Below are 26,845 nucleotides of genomic sequence, written 5' to 3'. Positions count from 1 at the left end.
TATTGTTATAATCATCTACAATATTTTGTAAGTTATTAACCCAGTTTTTACTCCCACGTTCAGTTAAAGATCGATATATTTTTGATTTTATTGTACGATTAAATCTCTCAGCGATACTAGCTTTCTTATCAGTAAAAACAGAATAATGCTTGATATTATACTTATCTAACAAATCTTTCACATGCTTATTAAAATACTCCTTCCCTCCATCTGTCTGGAAAAAACGCATATGTCTATTCTTACAAATAATGGGTTCGAGTGCATTATAAACACTTTGTGCAGTCTTATTCTTTAAAGGTATACAATAAGCGTACTTAGTAAAACAATTAATAACAACTAAAATATAACGATATCCTTTATTGAATTTAGATAAGCTACCCATCTCAATCAGATCTGATTGATATAAATCGTTCTCATTCTTCAACTCATATCTGCGTGTGGGGTAATTTACACGTGCAGCAGAGTGAAGCTCTGCTGCTAATTTTGCTCTAATATTACTCATTCTTCTTCTTTGTGTGAAGACACGCTTGAAACAGAATTCGATGTGTTGGTCACTAGCTTGTTACACACACACTGATCTGTGCCATCAGTTTGCTATTTTGTAGTGACCGAATGGTAATGTATCGATTCCGTTCTCTGCAATAAAGCGTTTGTCATCGAACGGGCTTAAACAAACCTTTGCGCATTCAATTTGATGCATGTTATGATTGAAGGATCTCAACATATTACATTTTTCTATATGTTGGCATCGTTCAATCAAGCATTTTTTATACAAGTCAAAACTAAGTTTTCTATTTTTCACATGTGTCTTCACACCTTTTGCCACACACTTATTTACAGTTTCCTCCTTCTCATTATTTACAAGATATGAATATAATTTCGCCCGTAATCCCAGAAAAGATTTTAAAGGAAATGAAGCTGCCTCATCCTTAAATTTCCCTACAACTTTATTCCTCTCATTGGAGAAGCATTCGTGCTCAGCTGGGTAATTTGAAGTGTCAAACAATTCTAGATTTTCTCTTATCAGTTGGTAGACGTCGGGTGTCTCCAATGATAAGAGGAAGCTATCTGTATCAGTCATACAGAGCTGGATGCGTTGCCATGGTATGATTTTTTGCAATTTACAATAGAAAAAATCATACATGTGCAGTTTACTCAAATCCAGAATGCAGAAACCTGAATAGATTGGCTTATTCATTTTTAGTTCCAACTTTCGCGAGAAAACCGCAATCACATCCGAGCTTATTATCTGCCAGCGTTTACATAGGGGATTTGAAATGTACTTATCTAGACGCTTGACGTCTGTGATAATTTGAACATTACATTTATCTCGATTTCCCTCTATCGATTTTCCATAGCATAAGTTACTCATCTGTTTAAAGAAGGACACTTCAAATTTATTTTTCGCGGCTTGCCTATTACAGGTATTGAACTCAATGTAGTTCTTCAACCAAGGCGATTGGGAAAAGCTAATGACTCGATGTACCTTTGTTAATTGCAATCCGAGTTGAAGGTACAGTTTCAAATTCATGTAATGAACAATGTACCTCTCTCGATCAAAAAGCGTGTTCATGAGTTTTTTAGTCAGAGTTTGACCGTTCTCATTGGTTTGGTACTCGGAGAACAATTCACTAGGAGGAATTTGATGAAGGGGGGCGAGGGGGAAATTGGCATGCATATCATGTAACTCCTGTGGGTACTTGAGATCACATTCAATTACATAACCAGTTTCTGATTCACTCTCCAAATTTGTAAAGTCAAGAGCATGGATTTCTTCCTCTGAGAGGAACTTGAAATTTCCATAAGGTAAGAATTGATTCATAGAGTGCGCATACAAAGAATTACAATCTATATAAAGCAAATAGTTACTTGGTTTTGTGGGATCGTATGTGTCAGGGATGTGTTTGTTATTGGCTTCGCAATAACGCTTGCCAATAAACGAAACACCACCGCGCATTCCTGATTCAAACAATAGATGTATATCAGGATCGCTAATCAATTGGAGTTCAACCCGGGTGAACTTTAACATACAATTCCAAGTGTAATGAGCAAGCGAAAGAAAATGAGTCACATCGAGGCCATATGACCTAAAAAGCGTTGACCTCATTTCTTCGAAAACCTCAACTAATAGCATGACGTCTAGGCACAGATAGAAATCATGATACTCGCCGAGAGATTTCAACTTGAATGTTGAGAACACTCTTTGTGCATGCTCATATTCTTTGGGGGAGAGGGGTGTATCGTTAAGATCATTATAAAAACATTCTATCGGAGGGAGAGAAGTCTCAGCGAATTTTTCAGGGCAAGATATGTACGAATAGGGATATACTCCTTTTTTCAACAATAGTTGCCTTTGTTCGAGATCGGGGTCATTAAATACTGAAAACAGTCGTTTGAACTTCGATTCCATATCTGTACTATCTACCAAGTTGCGCACTAATACTTCTAAAGATTCATTCATAAATTTATATGAATCTAAAAACTTGATTTTTCCCACTGTCAATGTCAAAAATCTTTCTGATGTATTGGCGATACAGGAAATTTCTTTTTTACATTTTCCGAGAGCTTTTAGAATAAAATGACTGTCAAATCCACTAAAATTATGGAAGTAACAGCTAATCGTATCGTCAGTTCGAGTATTTAAATTACACGACACATGAGCAGCACACAAAAACTTTCCATTTTCATGTGCATGATGGCGTACCTTTGTGTCTGTTTCGGTAAAAACTTCATCGCAAAGGCCGCACTTATCAGCGTTTTGAAATTCGCGTTGCTGACGTTCACTTAAATGCTCCATCGGAATTTCACATTTTATATCTGCACTCAATAAATCGCCCACTTCGATTATTTCCTTGAGAAATTTCTCCATGATCTTTTCATTGATATTACTCGATCTATAGAGTACTGGCCCGTACGCGATATCCCCATTCACATCAATTACAACGAAACAATACCCGCATGGAATATGACGCGCCGTTTTCTTGGTGTAACTTCTGGTAATAGGTACATCCTCAGATTCATTATCATCCATATTCACAACAAATGTTTCCAAATCCGCGTAGATTGTATACTTTTTCTTCAAAGTCGAACCGAGTTTTCTAAATTTGATTGTCTCACCACGTTTTGGGTATGAAGTTCTCTGAGACTGGAACTTTGAACAAAGCTCTAGATGTCTCATCAAATTTGCTTTCCCATCCCGGTTTACTCTTTTGTCTGATGTAAATCTGTGAAAACAGAAATTGCAAACATCTACTTGTGCTTTAGCTTTCGAAAGGTGAGAAAGAAGACGCGACAATCCGTTTTTCCCGTTCGCGGTGTTAATTAAACAAAAATGAGTTTTTCCTGCATCGCCTTTCAACATTAAAAGATTAATTTGGTATTTACGCGTACGGAATATGCTTGTTCGATAGGGGAAAAACTTTTTGTTATCATAGGCGATAACATGAATTGCGATGTCTGTATTGAGAATTTCAAATTTCTTTATGTCGCGATCGGTGGTTGGGAAATTAACTCCGCGAGTGTTCAGCCTGTGAGCAAATTTGCTCAAATATTTCACCGTTAAGTGACTGTTATTCGGTTTCTGGTGAAAATAGGCTAGAACACTCCACAGAAAACACTTTTTATCAGAAAAATTTTTGATATTGATAACACATTTCTTATTCTTGATGAAGTGGGGTGTTTGAATATAACTGCTTGTGTACATTGGATTATATCTAATCACATTTACATCAAGCGAGTCAATCTTCTTCAACACCCACCCACTCCCAAATCGAACAAAGTTATCGAATGAACTTAAAATTTTCCTAACTGCTAACATAAATTGTTCATTCAATTCGTCATAACTCTCCAAGACATTCATGCCTATGGCCGAGTAGCTATGAAGATTCACAATGGATGAAACAGCTTCGGATTCCTCTGATTCTAAAACTACCATCTTATACAATAATACATTTAATACTAAAAACCATTTGACATTTCCTTCGAAACGTGCAGCATGTTCTCTTATTATCTCGAAAACACGAGTTTTCGAGTTTTGAAGCACATTTTCAATGTCAGGTGCTACGTTTTCGAAGGAAATGCGATGGCGAATTGCTCGCGAACTCACCCCTCCAACTCTGTGTTCTCTGCTATGCTCCATCTCTGCTACTAGCGGGTTACTGAAAACAAACAAAGAATATATTACTATGGCACAGAATTAGATATAAAAACAAGTAAACATTAATCTAAAAATCAGTTGTGATTTAACAAGCTGCAAGTACAGTGCAAAAAATGCTCTCACAGGATCAGATTTTCATGCACGAACGATTGAGGTTATTAACATTTGATAATCGATGGAAATTAGAATCGAGTCTGTTGTCACCTCAAAATATGGCTAAACAGGGTTTTAAATTTGTGCGAGCACCTGACGTTGTTCAATGTGTGTTTTGTTCAGTATATTTAGAAAATTGGTTGCCAACAGACGATCCTAGTAAGGAACATGAACGATGTAGTCCAAATTGTGGATGGCGCAAACAAGATAATATTTCATGTGAAGAGGAGAATTTCGATAATAATATTCTACGGCAATATGAAGAACGAGTTTTAACTTTCCATCGTCCAGAACCATTCAAGCACTCGGTATTTATTAATAGAGCAGACTATTTTGCAATAAATGGATACTTTTTACATGAGAAATCATATCTGCAATGTGTATATTGCAAATATATTATTGAAAATCCTTATGAAAAAGTGATACATGTTCCATTTTGTATATATAAAAAGATGAGCTATAATGGAAAAGAAACAACAAATGATGAAAAAGAAGATGCTGTGGGAAAACAAGCTGGATATTGTACAATATGCACTCTGTTGTAATCGAGATATTAGTGATTCCTAAGTGCATTGTAGTAGTAGTATCAGGAAAGAAGTAACTTCTGAAAAATCATGATTAGAAAAATAAAGAATTGTATCATACTTACATGCAATGAATGATGTGCTGTACTGTCTCTCTCTGCTTACACTAGTTCTTCACACGTCTTTCCTCCTCGAAGACTGGAGTGATTATGCAGTCTCGAACTCTGTGAAATCAACGAACATAATGAAAATCACAATAATAATATTGAGAAGAAATTTAGCAAGTCAACATGTGATGTTAATTATGAAAATTAATGAGGAGATTAGGTTGAATGCATGCTACTATCTAATAAGTGAGAAAAAACTAATTTCCAATAGATGTCTTTGTACAATGCACAATGTGATATTAAATGATTAGAGTTCAGTTAAGATGTGTATAATTTTATTTTTGAACTGATCAAGCTTACTAGTAGTTCAGTACGTATCTAATAAATGAGAAAAAACTAATTTCCAATAGATGTCTTTGTACAATGCACAATGTGATATTAAATGATTAGAGTTCAGTTAAGATGTATATTCGACTACATGAATATTCATTTGAATTGAGCATAAATTGTTTTATGAAATCAAGAAATATAATTATTTGAAGTGATTAGGTTGAATGCATGCTACTATCTAATAAGTGAGAAAAAACTAATTTCCAATAGATGTCTTTGTACAATGCACAATGTGATATTAAATGATTAGAGTTCAGTTAAGATGTGTATAATTTTATTTTTGAACTGATCAACCTTACTAGTAGTTCAGTCAAAAATTGAATAAGATGAATATTTTGATTTCATTATTATGATGCATTTTTTGCTATAATATTGAAGTGATAAGAAAATTACTGATTCAGTTGATAGTTATTTGTTGCAGTGAAAGAGTTTGCTTATTAATTTGATTCACTATTGGATTCTGCAAGAAATATTATTTCAATAACTGATATTACTCACTTTGTGTAGAGAATGTCTTGTCAATCCGATGATATCAAGTTGAGATTATGACAATAATCTGTTGATCACAAGTAGAGAATGTCTTGTCAATCTGATGATATCAAGTTGAGATTATGACAATACTCTGTTGATCACAAGTAGTTGATAATCTGAAACAAATTATAATAAAGTTACTAATCATAGATTTTCATTTAACAGAAACATATGTCTGAGAACACCTCCATGGCTCCGCTACTGGAGGAGGCATCCGCACGGGATGATGATGATGATGAGGACTTCATCACACTAATCAATAAACCTACACCAAAACCGTGGGTACCTCTCCGTGAGCTGGCGGAGGATGTTCCACATGGTATAATCGCAGTACGGGAGGAAACGAACCATCACGGTAGAAGAATTATTTTAAAAATTAATATTGCATCTACGAAGAAAATCTCTGAGGTATACCTGCCTCAGAGATTTTCTTCAATAATTTCACCTGCTAAAGTTGTAAAATTCAATTCTAACTGTAAAAATTTAGGAATAGTAGTGAAGCATATAACCGCTACATGGAGCGATATTAAGATTGTTAAAATTTAACAATCTTATTCTCATAGCATGTAGTGGTTATATGTTTCACAAGTAGTATATAATGTAAATATTGTAGTGTTTGATAATAAATTGTAATATTGTTTTTAAAAAATTGTTCTTAATTCTCACCTGTTTGTTGTGTCAAAGAAGAAGATGTAGAATAGTTCACGCAAGAATAGATCCACTTGTAACTGAACACTCAATGAATGTAGAATAGTACAGTCAATGAGTGTTCGCTCACAAGAGAAGCTATTTTATAGTTGCTGCTGCTGCGCACACGCGCATGCCACTCTTGACCTTGTTGCGAGATTCTCCTCCTCCTTCTGTTTGCGCTATACACTCACTATAGGTATAACAATCTATTTTTATCAGTATGCTTACAACACTTGAATGGAGAAGTTGTACAATGAAGATAATCGTATGGAGAGTTTTATTTGTTCTTCTCTTTATAATATGTTGTGTGAATATGCTATTACTTTTCCATATTGCTTTGAAAAAATATGATTCAATGCAAAATGATAGTAAGAGAATATTGGAATCTATACAAAATGTACGAAATAAGATTAGGGATTTGGAAACACCTCAATTGATGCAGGAATCACAGCTAGTAAGAAATCATACATTATCTTATATCAAATCATGTGTCAATTCATCAGATGCTTCTCTCGATGTTAGTCTAAGACATTGGTATAGATTTATGATTGATGAACGTTCAATTCTTTGCAATTTCTACAAAACTTACAACATACTTAACAAGTGTGTTAATAAGACACATCATGATGATAGAAAATTGTATTCCCTATTGATTAAAACATACCAACTTTGTAGTAATATATAAAGCATATAGTGAGACAATTTCTTTGTCTCTCGATTGAGGTTAAGTGTTTGATTAATTAACCTCAGTCGGTGTTCAACTATTGAGTTGAAAGGTAATGAAAAATGGTATGTAGAAGAAAGTTATCTTCTAGGAAACGAGGTAAAGGAATCTTGTCTTCGGCTAGCAAAATTGTCAAAGGTATAGCGGGTACTGCGGGGGACATTACATCAACTATTATAAATAAATTAATAAATGCATCACCTGAAATTCACCTCCCGGGGGGTTACCAGTGGTGCGGACCTGGCACGAAGGTTAATGAGAGGTTAATGAGAGGGGATCAAGGTATAAATTCATTAGATAGGGCCTGTAAGGTACATGATATAGCATACACTCAAAATAGTGATAATAAGTCGCGTGCGATTGCAGACAGAGCTCTTGCAAACACAGCGTGGGAAATATTCAAGAATCCAAAATCATCTTTAAGTGAAAGAGCACTTAGTTATCTTGTAACAAACGTGATGAAAGCTAAAGCAGCATTTGGCGGTGGATTGAGAAAGAAGAAGAAGAAGAAGAGCATAGTGAAAACTCATAGCAGCTCGATAAGGAAAAAAGCTATTGCTCAGTTGAAACAGCATATTGCAGGTAAAGGTTACTATTTGAAACCGTACCCTCCAATCTCGAGAGGTGGTCGTATTTTGATTGGGCCCAACCCCACATCCTCCTCCTCCTCACCATATGGTGTAAGTTTATTCCCAAAGAAAAAAAGAGTTAAAAAACGTAGAACGACAAAGAAGGTGAAAAAATGAATATCGATGGTGAATTGTCCAATCACGATCTAATAAAATGGTGTAAATTATTACAAATTCCCCTACGAGGTGTATACATGATAGATACATTACCTAATAAAATTCTAAAAAATGAGAATTGTATTGTTAATTTAGACACTCAATCCGGACATGGTACACACTGGGTTGGTTATAAGAAACGTGGATCAAATGTTTACTATTTTGATCCAATTGGTAATTTACAACCGCCTTATGAATTGAATAAATATTGGAAAAAAGAAACAGGTGTAAATATCTTTTACAATGTTGAGCACATGCAACCATTACATACAAATATATGTGGTCACCTTATGCTCTTGTTTTTTGCGAACCAGTTGTAATCCAGTATTTATACCGAAAACATATAAGATGGTTGTTATTACATTACGATCTAGATCAAGTGATCTCTATGAACATTTACAAGAAATTCTCGATTTGGATAAAAATAAAGAATGGGAAATTGGATTGATTAATTTCTGTACTTACAATAGCATTGCAAATGTTATAAAAGGTAAAAATTCTAGCTTCAAATATGGTGATAAATTAATTGATCTTGATACGGGTGCATATGAAGTTGATGACATTATATTAGCTTTAAAGAGTAAATTGAATAGTGACGAAAAGAAACTTAATATAAGAGCTAACACGAATACTATGAAGCTCGAAATTCGTTCTGATAAGCCTATTGACTTTACATCATCTACTTCAATAGGAAAAATGCTTGGTTTTGATAATGTTATATTACAACCGAATAAATGGTATTATTCTCAGCATTTAGTTAGCATAACAAATATTAACTCTATTGTAGTTGAGTGCAATATAGCCTGTGGGAGTTACTTCGAGGGCAAACAGAAACATATTATATACGAGTTCTCACCTAGAGTACCTAGCGGGTATTTGATAAATGAAACACCTAATCCGATAATCTATATGCCTTTAAACACACATAGAATTCAAAGCATTAATGTAAAGGTAACCGATCAAGAAGGATCGTTTATTGATTTCCGAGGAGATATAATTACAATTAGACTTCACATTCGTGAAAAACAAAGAACTTGAAATGGGATTCCTCGTTTTCAAACCACGCACTAGCATTTGCTCACAGAAGCTCATTAGAGACTCGAACGTGATAGAGTCAACACCTAAAAAGCTACGTGCTATATCGGCGAAAAGCGCGAGAATATTGGAAAAGTTGGGATTTATAGTAGATTGGCGTCATGTACGGCGCCTCAATTAGTGAAATACTCGATGTTGAATCTCAACTCGAGTTCTATAATGATATTACTAAATTTCAGTTCCATACTCATACAGTATATTCGGGACAAGAAATTAAACCCTCAGATGAAGCTCGCATCCATGTGGCTTCTATGGATCAGTACAGCCTTCCATGCAAATCATTTATATTTATTGAGGGGGAGGTGAAGTGTACAAAACCAGCTGCGAAGGCTGGGGATGCTCCGATAGAAGCTAAGTATATATTATCCAGTAACCTCATAGGAAATCTCTTTGATGAAATTCGATATGAATTGGCTGGTCAACAAATTTCTAAATCAAGACTAATTGGATTAACATCAACAATTAAAGCTATACTAGTGAAAAATATGTTTGATAAGAACACATATCACTTGGCCGGGTTTGACAGAGCAGGATATACACTGAAAGATAATAAGTTTACATTCTGTGTACCTCTTAAATTAGTTTTACCATTTTTTGAAGACTTTCAAAGAATAATTTTAAACTTGAAACAAGAACTTGTATTATTAAGATCGCCGACAGATCTCAATTGCATCGAGTCTACAGAAGCAACAAACGTTAATATAAAAATAACGAAGCTTCAATGGAGAATTCCCTATATTACTTTAGAAGATCATGTGAGGTTGAAATTTTTGAGATTGCTCGATGCTGATACACCGCTGAAGCTGAGCTTTCGTCATTGGGAGATTTCAGAATTACCAAATTTACAAAATAGCACTGTTCATTCTTGGGCAGTAAAAACCGCATCCCATCTCGACACACCAAAGTATGTTGTTTTAGCGTTTCAAACAGATCGTAAGAATAAAATTAATAAATCAATCTCGGAATTTGATAGTTGTAATCTTCAAAATGCAAAGGTGTACTTGAACTCTGACTATTTTCCTTATGAAAACCTCCTTGGTAAACAAGAATTGATGTACCGTATGTTTTTGGATTTTCCCTCGGCGTACTATAACCATAGTATCAATACTGAGCTTGGAACAGAGATTGATTTTGACACATTTTGTACTAAAACACCTCTGATTGTAATTGACTGTTCACATCAATCTTCTCATTTGAAATCCTCCACAGATATTAGAATAGATATGGAATTTAAGGAAGCTGTACCTCCAAATACTTCCGCTTATTGCATTTTAATCAGTGATCGTATCATGGAGTACACTCCCCTTACTTCCATGGTGAAGGAAGTTCAGTAATTTCTCGATAGAGCGCAAACTATATAAGTATTGCATTTTTCAAATTTTACTCATTTGAGGTTTTAGCTTTGATCGGTTAACATCTAGAATGTCTTCTAATTCTGAGAAGAAAACACGTTCTATTGGGATACAGTGCGATCTTGATAAAGAAGACAGCATCTACTATGACTCAAGATGTAGTACGCCTATAATGTGTTATAATTCTGAGAAGAAAACACAATCTATTGACACGCTGTGTGATCTTGACACCGAACAAGACTTCTTCTACTATCACTCAAGATGTAGTACACCTAAACCACAGGAGGAGAATGGAGGAGGAGGAGGAGGAGGAGAGGAGGAGGAGGAGGAGGAGGAGGAGGAGGAGGAGAAAGGAGGACAAAGGAGGAGGAGAAAACAGCGCAAGAGGAGGAGGAATCCCCCTGTAAAAAATTTGCAACAGTCGACATGCATTGGTTCAAGGGAACTTCTAATCAAATTATCGTGAAAGAAATCGGAATCGTAGATCAGCTAAATAGCTTTGTTGTGTTACATTTCAAGTCGCCATTTGCAAAGTCGGAATTGAATGATAAATTGCGTAAGCAAGTAACATGGGCTGAGAACAATTATCACAAAATACGCTGGGAAGATGGTAATTTTATTTATACAGACGAATTATTGATATCTTATCTTGAAGGATATGATAAAATCTACACAAAAGGTACAGAGAAAGCTAAGTTTCTTAGAAGGTTACACAAAAACGTATGTTGTTTACCGGATGAAATTGAGAAACCAAATTTCAACTACTTTACAAGTTCTTGGTGTTATAATGCCTGTGAAATTCATCATCGCAATCCGCAGGGCCGATGTGCCCTCTTCGCAGCGGTTCATTACAATACTTTGATAATGAAAAATATGGACTCATCTCCAAATTTCATGTGTGAAAACAATAGAATGCTTAGCATGAAAAAATGTCAATTCTATTCAAATACAGAAAAGAAAAACTTTGCAAGATATGGCTTTTTCTATAACGGACGGGAAATTCAATGTGTTTATTGTAAGCAAGCATTGAAATATCATACTGCTCGTGTATGTTGTATTGGAGGAAAGGCACAGGAACCGTTTAATTTCTCTATATTAGTACCGACATATGTATAGTTTCTTCATTTGCTCATCATGGACCCGTGCAAGTGGATGCAAGCTGATAGTGAATTGGAAATGAGGTTAAAAGAGTGTATTGATTGGTATGACGCCTGTGAAATTGCAATTAAACATTCAACTCATGAAAATCATCATTTGGTGAAACAACTAAAAGACATTTTCTTAAACACAGTGAATTTGAACGATATAAATGATTATCTATGCTATTACAGACCACATAAACTGTCTGTTAGTAAACTAATAAAAATTGAAGAGGAAGTGATGAACAATTGTAGTGAATTGTGTAAATAAATTTCTAGTGTATACTCGATTGTTTTTCATTGTACCTACAATGTCTAAGTTTAATTCTTCAGTATTGCTTCGTTAGTTGAGCTGAAAAGATCTCACATGCGTTGAAGCTCAATGCAATAAGTGTGCAGATACAAGTAATTTCTTATCGCGTTTCACCTGTACATACACTCAACTGAAAAATATGGTTGATTGTTATAGCTTTTCAAAGTTCAAGAAACTATCTCGTCTCTTGATGACAATTTCATTCAATGAATTTGATCTAATTGCAAAGAATATTAAATTTTCAACAGGTGATGAGGTGAGTGATCTTGCATTAACAAAAACAGAAAATCTTCACTTTCCAATTCTATCTGAAATTTTTGAACTATTGGATGCATTAGAAACCGGTCATTTCCATTATGGTTGTTCAAATAATGATGAATCATTAGCTATTGTTAATAATTCTAATGATCTCTGGAAATGCTTATATGACATTGCTGATAAAAAATGTAAAAGATCATAGTTCGCTCTCTAGAGAGAGTTTAAAGATACATTTGGAAACATTAAAAATATAACGTTCGTTGTGTACAACCCATTGACAAGAACATGTTTCAGTTAAGTTCGTTTCACTTGAATCTGTCAGTAGATTACCTCTCTCTCACACACATATCTCTCTCTCTACTATTAATCATCAAATAGACTATGACTAAATGTAATTGAGCATGACTAAATGTAATTAGCCATGACTATAGTACGATAATCCTTTATCCAATATTCACAGTAATCTGCTTCTGTTGTAGTTTTTTCCAAACCTAAGTCTTGGTTCAGCAATCACTGTTAAAGCGTTTTAGTGGAATCGAATGAGATTATTTGTGATTTATGACGTGCAGACTGATCAGTTTTTCAGGTTGAGTCACTATTATTTTAATTTTTTCCTTGCTGGTGGAATACAGTTTTTCGTTACCTTCAACTTTCTATTTACAAGTATTTGTTCGCCTTCACCGTCTAGCTTTGATAATTAACCCTATACTCCTCTTAAACCCTGAACCCTAGACTTGCAAGTCGATGGCTCTTTACTTGCTCTTCTATGGCTCTTAACTTGCCAATTGTCATTCATATAATTCTGAAACTTTAATGCCAATTTAGGCTCAACTCATACTTACGCGACTCAGGTCGAGAAGAGACTCTAGTCTAGTCGAGAGCATGTTTTTTCAAATAGTGACGTCGCGGAGACTAGAATCATAGAGAAACATTAGCGTAAGTAGATATCCCATGGTTTAGGGAATTTATGTCGCAACTTTTACTGTTATCTCAAGCCGATTACTGTCGATTATTGTCAATTTTTACTGTTTTGTTGGGGTGAGAGTGTATGAACGGCACAATTTGAGAGAATACCAGCGTCAAACAGCCGCATGGGAAAGAACTACGTGAACTATCGGCTTGGGATAATAGTAAAAGTTGCGACATAAATTCCCTATACCATGGGATATCTACTTACGATATTGGTTCTCTATGCTAGAATCGACTGGTCTGAGTATCACCATTTGGAAACACATGTTCTCGACTAGAGTCGAGTCTCTTCTCGAGAGTCGCGTGAGTGTGAGTTGAGCCCAATACTTTAAATGCTGGAGTACATTCTCATCAAATTCATTTGATTTATCCACTTGAATGTTATTTACAAGTAGAGCTTTCCTAAGACATTTACTGAAAAATGATCTCCAAGGTTGAGTTCCTTTTTCTGAATTGCGTAAGTGTGAAAAATTGCAGAATTTCACTTACAGCTGCGTACAGACTAGATCACCACGAACTGTCAGTTTCACTTTCTATCAGCTGATTATATTACTTTCCTTGTCCTATTCCCATAGATAAGGAAAGTATTGCTTTCCGAAAAAAATTAAGGTCCCCTGAGTCCAAAAAAGTGGTTTTTGGGTATTGGTCTGTATGTGTGTGTGTGTGTGTGCGTGCGTGTGTGTGTGTGTGTGTGTGTGTGTGTGTGTGTGTGTGTGTGTGTGTGTGTGTGTGTGTGTGTGTGTGTGAGTGTATGTGCGTCTGTGTACACGATATCTCATCTCTCAATCAACGGAATAACTTGAAATTTGGAACTCAAGGTCCTCACACTATAAGGATCCGACACGAACAATTTCGATCAAATACAATTCAAGATGGCGGCTAAAATGGCGAAAATGTTGTCAAAAACAGGGTTTTTCGCGATTTTCTCAAAACCGGCTACAACGATTTTGATCAAATTCATACCTAAAATAGTCATTGATGAGCTCTATCAACTATCACAAGTCCCATATCTGTAAAAATTTCAGGAGCTCCGACCTATCAATGCAAAGTGTGATTTTAGATTCTCAATTATCAGGCTTCAGATACAATTTAAACAAAAAATTTCAAGTGGATAAGATTGAGCATAAAAATCTCTACAATTTATGTCCGGTAACATTTTCACCTAAAATTGAAAATAAGCTTATTAAATTAGAAAATAAGATTATTAAATCGCAATCTGTTGGCAACTGTTGATTCTATTAAATCATTCACTATGAAGAGATAGCGGACTTCGTGTGTCTGCAGCGTTATTGTCCTGTCACCAGCTGGCTTAGATCTTTAAATAGTAGACTTGAGTTGCGCGGGAACATTAGCGTCAGTTGATCAATTTCATAACGGCAAGGAAAGTTGTGAGAGTGCGCCACACCAGATTTTTTGTATTTGAACAGAAACAGTGAGGTACAGATATAATAAACGTAGCATTAGCTGATGAAAAGTGAAATGCGCGTGTTCATGGCGCTCAAGTATGTACGCAGCTTTTCGATTCAAAATGACAACTCAATCCTATTCATCATGCATATAAAATGACGTTTTATACACTATAAGTGATTATAGTGATTATAGCTAGCAAGGATTTCTTTCATTGATAGGAATGGAACTCCTTAGCTGATATAATAAGATCCCAAATTGAAAAGGATTTCATAGGATGTCCTTCTCATTATAGTAAAAGTATCTGTATGTAGATAGTAATGTTTCTTGACTTTGATTAATGCAACTTTTGGTTTTATCTCGAAAGATAAACTTGTGATTAGCACGTGTTCGTGAAAGGATTCATCAAGTATACGTTTTCTAGCTACTGCTATGGAGAAAATGTTATTGATTGGTTATTGTATGCTACTAGGATACGAATATAGCTACAAAATTGATTTTCTTGCAATCGGTGAGAATTGTGAGCTTCGTTATCACAGTAGACTCTTCTATTCCATAACGAGCTCTATAACTAGGGAAAAGCAAACTCTTTCTACATACAGGGCTGAACAGAATCCTCCCTTCCTCTGTATCCATCCCTGCTTTGCATGTGTGTAGGCGAGAGTCAGAGAGAGGGAAAAAGAGTAAAATTGAGAGGGAGAGAGTTTGAGAAGGTAACTTTGATAATACGATGGAGATGAAGTTGTTGATGATAGTAGAGATAGAAAACTTTAGAGAGAGAGAGAGAGAGAGAGAGAGTGAGAGAAAAAATCGTGCCTATAATTTGCAAAAGAGAGAGAGAAGCTTTCCTTGATAATATATAAAGATGGAAAATAAGTTCTTCATTATACGAAAAAGAGAGAGTTATAGTCAAAATGATTGAGAGAGCATTGCTTCACATTTTTCCAGAGTATGAATTGAATTGAATTGAATCGCTGCCTTTATTAAAAACCTAGGAGTGCGAAGTTAGGGCGCAGCCGGCCCTCTCTTACACTTAACCCTCCATACAATTCTAAGTTACAACTAAAACAACATCATAAACAATGAACTAAAGTAAAAGAAAACAATAACTTAGAAAACAAATTTACAAGAAAAAATATATAAATATAGTAACTATATTTAATTTTTTATTATATTATAATTATTTATAATTATATATAAATATAATAAAAATAAAAAAAAGAGAAAACTCGAACACTCGAAAACTCGTATGAGGGAGAGGAAGAGTGAAAAGAGGCCCTGATAATTACAAGGAAAATGAGTTGTTGATGATATGAGAAAGAGACACCGATAGATACAGTGATTGAGAGATAAACCTATTTGACATATGTTTAGGGAGAAAGAGAGGGATTGAAAGTATACATGATGATGAGATTGAAAGGAAGTTGTTGATAATGGGAGAGAGAGAGATTGACTGATTGGGTACTTTATTCATGTAGATCACAATATATACTGGCTTATGTACTTATATACAATAGCTTACAATACAGCAAGGTTTTAGATGAATTTATGTAATATAATCTAAGAAAATAATCATTGAACTGTATATGATATGAGAAAAGCAATTTTGAATAACTATAGAAGATAATATTGTTATGCATCTACATAGTTTGGCGGAGCTTTGGACTTATCAATGTCCATTCTCCGGAAAGAATATTCAAAATATCCTTCTCAGTAACTCTGTACCAAAGAGAGAGAGAAAGAGAAAGAGCAAGAGAGTGATTGACAGAGAATGAGAGAGTGATGGTGATTGTGAGGGAGCCTTGCTTAACATATGTTTGAAAGAGAAAAATGGTACCCTGATAATAAGATAATAAGAAGTTGTTGATAATGATAGGAGAGTTGTAGAGATTTGAGTGAGAGAGAGAGTGCAAAAGAAAAGTAGTTAGGAAATGAGGGAGCAAGGCATGTGTGTATCTAGCTGACAGCTCGTCTAGAGCAGATCCTTGAGGAATGCCAAAATGGGTGGTATGCCTCTCCCCCTCCCTCCCAACCATCCCACCCCCCTACAAGGGTTGCTAAGCAACCATGCATCTTTCACGTGTGTGTATTCTGCATACAGTAATCTCTTCTTCTTTGCCAGCACTTTCGTTTTGCTACCCCCTCTCCACACCCACCCCTTTCACACACTACCACTTACTTTTTTCACCCCCCACCAACTTATTTTCTTCTTTTTAACCTCCTCCCCCTCCTCCTCCACCACCACCACCACTTTTCTACTCGTATTGATCCCGTGGACATTTTTAATGCCTTCCATAATTATTTTGATAAAAGAAGCGGCCGGAACACTGGGGTTCTTCCTTTCTCCCCTTCATCCTCCACTTTATCCTCCCCCTCCTACTCCTCCTCACCCTCCACCCTACACTCTTTGCGTAATTCTTCTGTTATGTTATCTAGCACCCCTCTTTCTATTCCTACCCCTCATCATCCTACTGCACTTGTCCTTTCCACCCTCTTCTGTCCTGAAGTCTTTTCTATTGGGTCGTTCCTTTTTCTGAATAATTGATTGTGGATTCAATTAAAATGTGGTATTGATTTTCTTTGAAATGGTGCCTGGAAAGAGTGGTATGCTGTTTTTTGTTTGTCAGAGAATTTATTTATGCTGGTGAATGTTTTATAGCTCATACGATATAAGATAATGATTGTGATAACCTGAGACAGACAGATAGTTAGTTCAACAATTATTACTGAAGTATAGATCCAAAACTTCTCAATTATAGTTGTCAAACAACTAACTGAATCAATAAACCATTATAATACAGTATTAGATACAAGCATAGACTATATATTATGAACATTTAGGACCATAATGCTAACTACTTTTAACCGTAAACCGCACGTTTATTAGTATATATGGTAGCATTCATCATAATGTGTTTTATATGGGCTTTAAACGAACAGCTTATATTTCTCCGTTTAAACCGTGTATCTGCTTACGGGCCTTAGTGCCGGTTGCACAAAAGCCGGTCAAGTTTTAATCGTGATTAATTCCACGAGAACCTATCAGAAAAGCCATCTTTAAAAAAAACCTTCTCTGATTGGTTCTTGTGAAATTAACCACGATTGGAATTTAATCGGCTTTTTTGCAACCGGGCCTTAGTCTCGCATCTTTGGTACAAGTTAGTATGACTTATGTTAGTTAGACTTACACGTAAGTTTTCAGTAAGACTTAAATGTATTCACACGATAGATCGTACTTTCGAATTTTTAATTTTGTTGGATAAGACACTGAATTGAAATTAATTACACAGTGTGTGTATGAGTGTATGTGCCAATTTCAATCTGATGCAATTCAAAATGGCGGCTAAAATGTCGTCAAAAACAGGGTTTTTTCTCGAAAACGGCTCGAAAACGATTTTGATCAATATACCTAAAATGATAATTGATAAGCTCTATCAACTGCCACAAGTCCCATATCTGTAAAAATTCCAGGAGCTCCACCCCATCTATGCAAAGTTTGATTTTAGATTCCCAATTATCAAGCTTCAGATACAATTTAAACAAAAAATCCAAATGAAAAAAATTGAGCATGAAAATCTCTACAATTAATGTTCAGTAACATTTTCACCTAAAATTCAAAATAAGCTCGAAATTCGAGAAAATGTTATTATCTCAATTTATTGAAAACTGTTGGCAACTGTTGACTCTATTAAATAATTCACTATGAAGAGATAGCAGACTTCGTGTGTCTCCAGTGTTATAGTCCTGTCACCAGCTGACTTAGATCTTTGAATAGTAGACTTAAGATGCGCGGGAACACTAGCGTCAGGTGATAAATTTTCATAACGGCAAGGAAAGTTGTGTGAGTGCGCCACACCAGATTTTTTATTTTGTCGAACTTGATGAAGACATAGGGCCGGTTTCCGAGCTCGGGATTTAGCTAAATTCTATACTTTAAACAGCTTGAGTCAGAAAATTGGCTTTCCAAAACGGGGCAGTAGTCGCAGTTCTTATCACAGTATTTACAGTTTTTATTTTCTCATTTCTATAATTGGTAACGTTTTTCCTTGACGATATTAAACATTCTTAAATAATTCAAAATAGCTGAAATTTTACACTATCTTCTCTTTATTTTATTTTGTGTTCAATTTTCTATTTTTTCGGAATTCAATTCAAACGTGGCTATGACAATGACTACGACTACGCCCTGTTTCGGAAAGCAAATTTTCTGACTCCAGCTGTTCAAAGTCTAGAACTTGGCCAAATCCCGAGGTCGGAACCCGGCCCTTGATGTATTTCTACATATTAAGAATCTGAGTCCATGTCTGGTTCAGTAAATATATTCTCAAGTTCCAATGGAACGATTCATACTTGCTCGGCCAGGCTGAGTGGGTTTAGTTCCATTAGAACTCATGGCAAGAATATTTTCACCGAGCCGGACACGGGCGCTGATACTGACATGTGAGAATCCATCTAAATCGAGTACAATGACTTCATCAAATCTCAACTCTTCTATTAATGAAAAATAAAAAATAAATAAACGAACTCTATTTCCTTCATGGTGGAAGAGAGGTGGTATAGTAAGCCTATCATGTATTTTTATAATAAAGTTGAAACTTTTCTCTAATAGATAAGCAAACAGGCAACGACACGAAAGCGACTTATAACAAGGCCGCCAACATTTTCCTGCGTCGCATCATAAAGTTCAACAACTAAAAAGATAATGAAGAAACTTTGGCAATTCCCAGTCCAATATAATTGGTGCTGTTGTTGCTGACTCAGCACTGCTTCTGTTGCCGCCACCACCCAGTTTTCCAAGAATAAGAGTAAGAACTATTTCCCCAAACGGTCCTTTTTATATACTACCTGCAGCTGACTGGACTTGATATTTTGTAAATTCAAAAATTTACAAATTGGACGATATGAATTGGCTGTGAATTTTTTGTCATTTGCAGCTTTAACATAATAAAGATTCGAACTTCTTGGAGGAAACGTGAGATATAGGCCCAGCATCAAATTAATGCTATAAAGAGAAGAGAATTGATATTATATCAGATATTTCTTTATTTGCAAATTTTTCTTATTAGCACATTTTTCGGACCGTATAAAACATATTATTCATCTCGTGGCTACATAATATTATATGACAGTTAGCTTGAAAATATTCTTTTATACAGTAAGTATCGAATTTCTGGAAAGAGTGGTAAGAAAAGGAAGAAGGTAGTAAGTGAAGATTAGATAGAATGAGGGAACCCGTTTACAGAGACTTAACGATTCACGTTATCTCGCACTTGGAAACGTTTAGCAGCACATCCACCTATTAAAACACCACTCAAGGAACATTTGGGAAGAAGGGTTTAACACAGTCACGTGATAAAACCAACCCCTAGGTTCTCCTGTGGAGAGGGGGTGAATACAGGGTGTTCCATTAATCCGTCCTAGATGCTTCAGTCTGCTAATGCTAGTCCACTAAAAATCTCATCAACTATTTACTTTAACGACTACGATTGCTTGGTATCTTGAATGGTGGCGAATTAAATAGGGGGGGGGGGAGTGAGAGGAGCATCTGGAATTGCTCTAAGCCCCCTATCGCTTTGATATAGTCTTGTAGCATGTATTCATTGGTTTAGGGAAGAGTATCTAATACTCGATTGGAGCTAAATGATCTTTCTAGGTTGATTCAGATTCTAGATGGAATTTTAGACTGTTATGCCAATAATGAACTTCAATTCTTTTCACTTTGTAACCATTGCACAAGTTGCTTTGGTTATAACTGGCTCAATCTTGAATCAATCAAATCAAATCAATTTATTTTCCACATTGCATAACAAAAATATGTAAAATTACATAAATTCAATTATTAGTATAATACATTAATCTAAATAGAAAATGAAACACACATGAGAATAAAACATGACAGAATGCTATACAACATAACTTATAGATAAGTTAAGTTAAGTAAGTCATAAATTTAGTACTATTTTTCCTCAGTATGACAATACAACACAATACAATTTCATACTATTTTTTAACAGTATGACAATAAAACACAATACAGTTCCACAACACACATAATGTAACACAGTAGAACACACTCAATAGATTCAATAAACGCACACAATTCAATACAACCTATTATATACAGTATGATCTCACGCATCTCAACTCAACAATCAAATTAATACTAAACTAAACGCAATTCATAATACGAACGCGATTCAAAATTCAGCATAATTCTCCACAAACCAACACAATTTGATTTGTATTATTTATTATTAGGTTATTAGGTTAGCACAAACAATACAATGATCGGAAAAGAAAAAAACAGGCAATTTCCCAAAACTTATCAATTTTCTAATCTAGTTTCAAATTGTACAAATATCATAGATAGGTTATGTATTGAATGTGTGTTGTGTTCAGTTGTGATGTATTACATTGTGCTATGACTTGTGTAGTATGAACTTACTAAACAACTGAGTCCAAATCAATGAAATTGTACAATGAAACTCCCATTGGTTGGAGACTCACCCAATCATCTCACAACACTACCATGACTCGGCAATTGGAAACAATTTGATGGCTCTAGAACATCGATGCTGACCATTCTAGAACATTTGAATTCAAATCTATTAGATTAAAAAAAAAACACTTTATAATCTCCAATAATACTCGTAAGTTGAAAAAAATGAATAATGATTCTAGAACATCTGATACAACCAGATTGAGGATGAATTATACATAAGTAATTATAATCATACATAAATCATGCATAATCATTTGTAATGGTTCGTAACACATTAATATAGAAAACGTATAGTAAGCCGGCGATTGTATACATCAACTATACGACCCATCATCTATTCTCGAACAACCATAATTATTATTCTATTCTCCTAGCACACGTTTGTGGGTATCATCTTAGGAAAAAATAACTTTAAAACAGATGTAATTAAGAACTCAGCAAGTGTCTCACATATTTGGAAAAATTCTGCACTTTTGGGTGTGAATAGAGCAGGAACAATGGTAATACCTCTAAGAGAGCCTGAGGGGCGTGAAAACGTTGGAGGGTGCATTCCAACCCCCGCGAAAGGGAGTAGTTTTCAACCTCCACCCCTTCTAAAAGACATCAGCGGCGTTTTTCCGCCAAAGTGGAAAAATAAGTGGAAAAGCACGCAGAATGTTGTCACGTGTGAAGGCGGTCTTAAAGTGATAAAACTGATACGTTATCGTGAGGCCCGCTTTACATTGGCAGGATGACATGCAACCAATCACGGAGATAGACACCAAGACAGGCAGACATCAATGATATACAAATGAAGAGTCTCCAGTTCCCCGGATGTCTATCACAGTCTTGTCTTGGAGTAGTCTATTTTGGAGACAGGTTCGATATCTTACTGTTGTATCGAGGTTCTTATTGAATGATGAGATAAAGAAGTCCTCACTTAAATTAATAAATAATATTAGTATAGAATCAAGTAGGATATTGCAATCCATGTATTCATGTAAATATTCTATGATCAATAAAATTCTATTCTATTCTATTCTATTCTTTTCTAATTATACACCTGCTGTGAAATGAGAACAATATACATAAAACGAAATTCCTAGATGATGATACATAATACTCTAAAGACTCTTGCTCCTGCGAATATTGACAACAGAATAAATAGCTAGAAGGAAATTTGATGAAGTTCTATTTATAGCATTTCCATTTAAAAACTCCGTTCTATCAATTATCATATCAGAAAGTATCGTTTATATGGAGTTCATTCGTATCCAACTATCCATCACAATTATTATTCAACTAATTTTATAAAATGTTTAACGTACTGTTATGAATCATATCAGTTTGTAACAGAAACTGTTTTTGTTAGTATTATAAGTATTCATTCGCTTCCAACTTGGTTAAATTTAATTCAAAAATTTATTAAAACTAGCAGGTAACCCGTGCTCCACAAGGGTCCAATTCGAAACTTGACAAAGTGAGAACTTGACCTACTGAAATCATTAAAATTTAAAATCGGCCTACAATCATTCTCGGCAAATTAAAAATTTTCATGTAAAATTTCAAGTTAATAAGTTGATTACTTGAGTCGTGATTATGCGTCATCCGTGAATTTCCTATCCTTTACGTGTATAAGCCAATTATTTCCTCTATTATATTATAGATAACATGACATTTTTAGAATTAGATATTAGATTGTATTATATTGGCATTTATAGAGCATTTATCTATATTAGCATTAATTTCTTATCATTATTCATACAGGGATCATTACATTCATTACTGAAAAATAATATTTCTATGCGTCAGAAAGTGATGGTAAAAGAGAGAAGTTGATAATTGAAAAGAAGAAAGAATAAGAGAAACAGGGATAGGAGGAGGAGGAGGTGGAGGAGGAGGAGAAGGAGAAGAAGGAGGAGGCGGAGGAGGAGGATTGATGAATAAGATGAAAACTAGAAGATCTTGAGGGGTTGACTTGCACCCTCGGTGAATTTTGGTGATGGGAGGGGTGGAGTAAAACAACAAAATGTTTTCACACTCACTGGTAGAAATACATTAGACTTTCAAAAAGTGTGTACGCCGCCCCTCCTGTGAGACGCACTCACACCAACACACCACCATTATAATACAACGTTCTTCTCTTTCTCTCTCTCTCTTTCTCTGCCTTATTCTCTTTTTACGTGACACGTCGTCTTTTTAAAAAAGCAAGCCCTAGTGGTTGTCATGGCAACTGGCTCTTTACCATCATCAGAGAAAACCCTCATTCGTTCATTTCTCTTCGCCCTGCTCATTTTTCGTGCTTTGGCTGCTTGATTCTGACGTCATTCTGGTAAATTGGATCAAAATATTATTAAATACTGAAGAAATCCATCATTTAGTGTTTTTCTATGAGAATTGGATCAAAATATTATTAAATACTGAAGAAATCCATTATTTAGTGTTTTTCTATGAGAATTTGATCACTCATTATTTACATAACATTTATTCGAAATATAATAATAAAAATAATTCGAAATAAAGACTGTATAAAATCTGTGAATGCATTATGCCGTCATTTATAGATAAAATGTCTAGACTGAGAACTAAAAGAAAGATGAGTTTGAGCTAGAGAAGAAGAAGAGTACAAGAGGATGGTTTGTATTTTTGGAATAGGTTGGATCAGAATATAAGAATATTCTTCAATTTAGATCTGGATGATCTGATTATCTGAAAGATATTGTAACAGAATACAGAATATTACATTGTAATAGAAATATTTCATTTCAACAAAATTATTTATGTATGTGTAGATTTAGTCTACATTCGTATATTATAATATGTACTGTAATACAAATTCATAAAGATAATCTAAAAAAATACATGTCCACTCACTAGAGTGATATTTTTGACTGGATCGATAACTTTCAAAACAATAGATAAATTAATTATGTTTTTCATCAATGACAAGAAGATGTACCAACAGGAACTATAAACATGTAATTGCATCCCTATTCCAACGAAGCTTTTGAAATGGTATCATTTTCATTACTTATCATTGTGAATGATAGAACAAATTATTTATGTTGTTTGGATTTGATTGTTGTTGTTTATTCTATTGTAGGTAGCTATTACCACTTATTATAATGTATTGAATTATTGTTAAAAATCGATAATTTAGGGACAAGCTTTTCGGAGCGTTTCTTCAGGCGTTTTCAGTTGAGCCGGCAGTGGCAGAGGAAGCTCTCCTATTGGCTGATTATCAGCTGATCCCGAACGCCAACCCAATCAGCTGATAATCAGTCAATCGGAGAGCTTCCTGCCCTGCTGAATCGTCTGAAAACTCCTGAAAAAACGCTTTGTATGACTTGGCCCTCAAACACCTACGCTATCTAAAGTCAAAAATCGATTAAGATTTATCGGTTTATCGTGTCCTAAATATCTATATTCCCTGTAAATTGTATAGATTTATCTTATAGTAAGGTCCACGTTATAATGGCAAGGGAGAAAGATACGAGAACAACGTTGCCGATCCTCTGTCTTGTCAATGCATTCTATGGAGGGTAACTGCTACCAGCCTATCGATGTATAATATCAACTGTTCATTCTCGTTCAAAATAATCAATTATATTTAGCAAGCAAAAAATTATATTTTTCAATGATTTCATAATGAATTTCCATAATAAAGATAAAATATTCTGTTAATTAATCATATTTCTACATTGTTAAAAAACGATCTGGTCACAGAGCAAAACGAGAAAGAGATAGCGCTATCCGCTTTGTTTATGATAGACAAGGATAGCAATACAATTGTTAATCAAACACTGCTATTATAACGTGGAACTCACTATAACTATCGATATTTCCGATGCATCATATTTTGTTGTCATCCCTTAATTGAGACAGATTTCATTTTTTTTTTTTTGTTTGCAGGTTGTTGGGCCGCGGCTCGATGTTCGTTGTGTCGAGTGAGCAGTTTGGCAGTTTGCTGGGGAGGCGCCGGTTCGGGACGGATGAGGGTGGCACTAGCTTGCTTGACCTTGGCGCAGGGGACGGAAATGTAACTCGGGTGATGGCCGAATACTACTCACAGGTGTATGTCACCGAGGTGGCCGCCACCATGCGATGGAAGCTGGCTAGGAAGGGCTTCAGGTGAGAAAAGCTGCACATCGATCTGGAGCTCAGTATTCTCCAACTGTGTAAATCAGAAAATGAAATAGCACTATCTAACTCTTTTCTTGTATTTATAGAAAATGAAATAGCAGTATCTAACTCATTTCTTTTATTCATAGTAAATGAAATAGCAGTATCTAACTCTTTTCTTGTATTTATAGTAAATGAAATAGCAGTATCTAACTCTTTTCTTGTATTTATAGAAAATGAAATAGCACTATCTAACTCTTTTCTTTTATTTATAGAAAATGAAATAGCAGTATCTAACTCTTTTCTTTTATTTATAGAAAATGAAATAGCAGTATCTAACTCTTTTCTTTTATTTATAGAAAATGATATAGCAGTATCTAACTCTTTTCTTTTATTTATAGAAAATGAAATAGCAGGATCTAACTCATTACTTTTATTTATAGAAAATGAAATAGCAGTATCTAACTCATTTCTTTTATTCATAGTAAATGAAATAGCAGTATCTAACTCTTTTCTTTTATTTATAGAAAATGAAATAGCACTATCTAACTCTTTTCATTTATTTGTAGTAAATGAAATAGCAGTATCTAACTCATTTCTTTTATTCATAGTAAATGAAATAGCAGTATCTTACTCTTTTCTTGTATTTATAGAAAATGAAATAGCACTATCTAACTCTTTTCTTTTATTTATAGAAAATGAAATAGCACTATCTAACTCTTTTCTTTTATTTATAGAAAATGAAATAGCAGGATCTAACTCATTACTTTTATTTATAGAAAATGATATAGCAGTATCTTACTCTTTCCTTTTATTTATAGAAAATGAAATAGCAGTATCTAACTCTTTTCTTTTATTTATATAAAATGAAATAGCAGTATCTTACTCTTTTTTTATTTATAGAAAATGAAAAAGCAGCATCTTACTCTTTTTTTTATTTATAGAAAATGAAATAGCAGTATATAACTATTTTCTTTTATTTATAGAAAATGAAATAGCAGTATCTAACTCTTTTCTTTTATTTATAGAAAATGAAATAGCACTATCTAACTCTTTTCTTTTATTTATAGAAAATGAAATAGCAGGATCTAACTCATTTCTTTTATTCATAGTAAATGAAATAGCAGTATCTTACTCTTTTCTTGTATTTATAGAAAATGAAATAGCACTATCTAACTCTTTTCTTTTATTTATAGAAAATGAAATAGCACTATCTAACTCTTTTCTTTTATTTATAGAAAATGAAATAGCAGGATCTAACTCATTACTTTTATTTATAGAAAATGATATAGCAGTATCTAACCCATTTCTTTTATTCATAGTAAATGAAATAGCAGTATCTAACTCTTTTCTTTTATTTATAGAAAATGAAATAGCAGTATCTAACTCTTTTCTTGTATTTATAGAAAATGAAATAGCACTATCTAACTCTTTTCTTTTATTTGTAGTAAATGAAATAGCAGTATCTAACTCATTTCTTTTATTCATAGTAAATGAAATAGCAGTATCTTACTCTTTTCTTGTATTTATAGAAAATGAAATAGCACTATCTAACTCTTTTCTTTTATTGTAGTAAATGAAATAGCAGTATCTAACTCATTTCTTTTATTCATAGTAAATGAAATAGCAGTATATAACTCTTTTCTTTT

The 26,845-nt window shown here is 34.4% G+C and overlaps 2 protein-coding genes across 2 annotated transcripts in view; one reads left to right on the top strand and one right to left on the bottom strand.

The window, feature by feature from the left end:
* LOC111052831 (methyltransferase-like protein 9) overlaps nt 1–26,845 on the top strand; it is a 223,320-nt gene that overhangs the window by 183,922 nt on the left and 12,553 nt on the right. Inside the window, exon 4 of the mRNA XM_022339633.2 lies at nt 24,987–25,205. Within this exon, the coding sequence (XP_022195325.2) occupies nt 24,987–25,205 (219 nt within the window). The remainder of the gene's footprint in view (nt 1–24,986; nt 25,206–26,845) is intronic.
* Nucleotides 512–5,844, bottom strand: LOC120351474. The gene is made up of 2 exons (XM_039429006.1): nt 5,829–5,844; nt 512–5,057 (listed from the first exon to the last, which is right to left on the bottom strand). Exon 2 carries the CDS (start codon nt 4,136–4,138, stop codon nt 587–589), a length of 3,552 nt encoding a protein of 1,183 aa, XP_039284940.1. The 5' UTR covers nt 4,139–5,057; nt 5,829–5,844; the 3' UTR covers nt 512–586.

The sequence above is a fragment of the Nilaparvata lugens genome, chromosome 5 (genome assembly GCF_014356525.2).
Source record: "Nilaparvata lugens isolate BPH chromosome 5, ASM1435652v1, whole genome shotgun sequence".
NCBI classification, from domain to species: Eukaryota; Metazoa; Arthropoda; class Insecta; order Hemiptera; family Delphacidae; genus Nilaparvata; species Nilaparvata lugens.
This window is presented reverse-complemented; position numbering and strand designations above follow the sequence as displayed.

Bases quoted from the DNA above. Each gene is read 5' to 3' on its own strand.
- LOC120351474 (XM_039429006.1), bottom strand. From the start codon at position 4,138: ATGGAGCATAGCAGAGAACACAGAGTTGGAGGGGTGAGTTCGCGAGCA.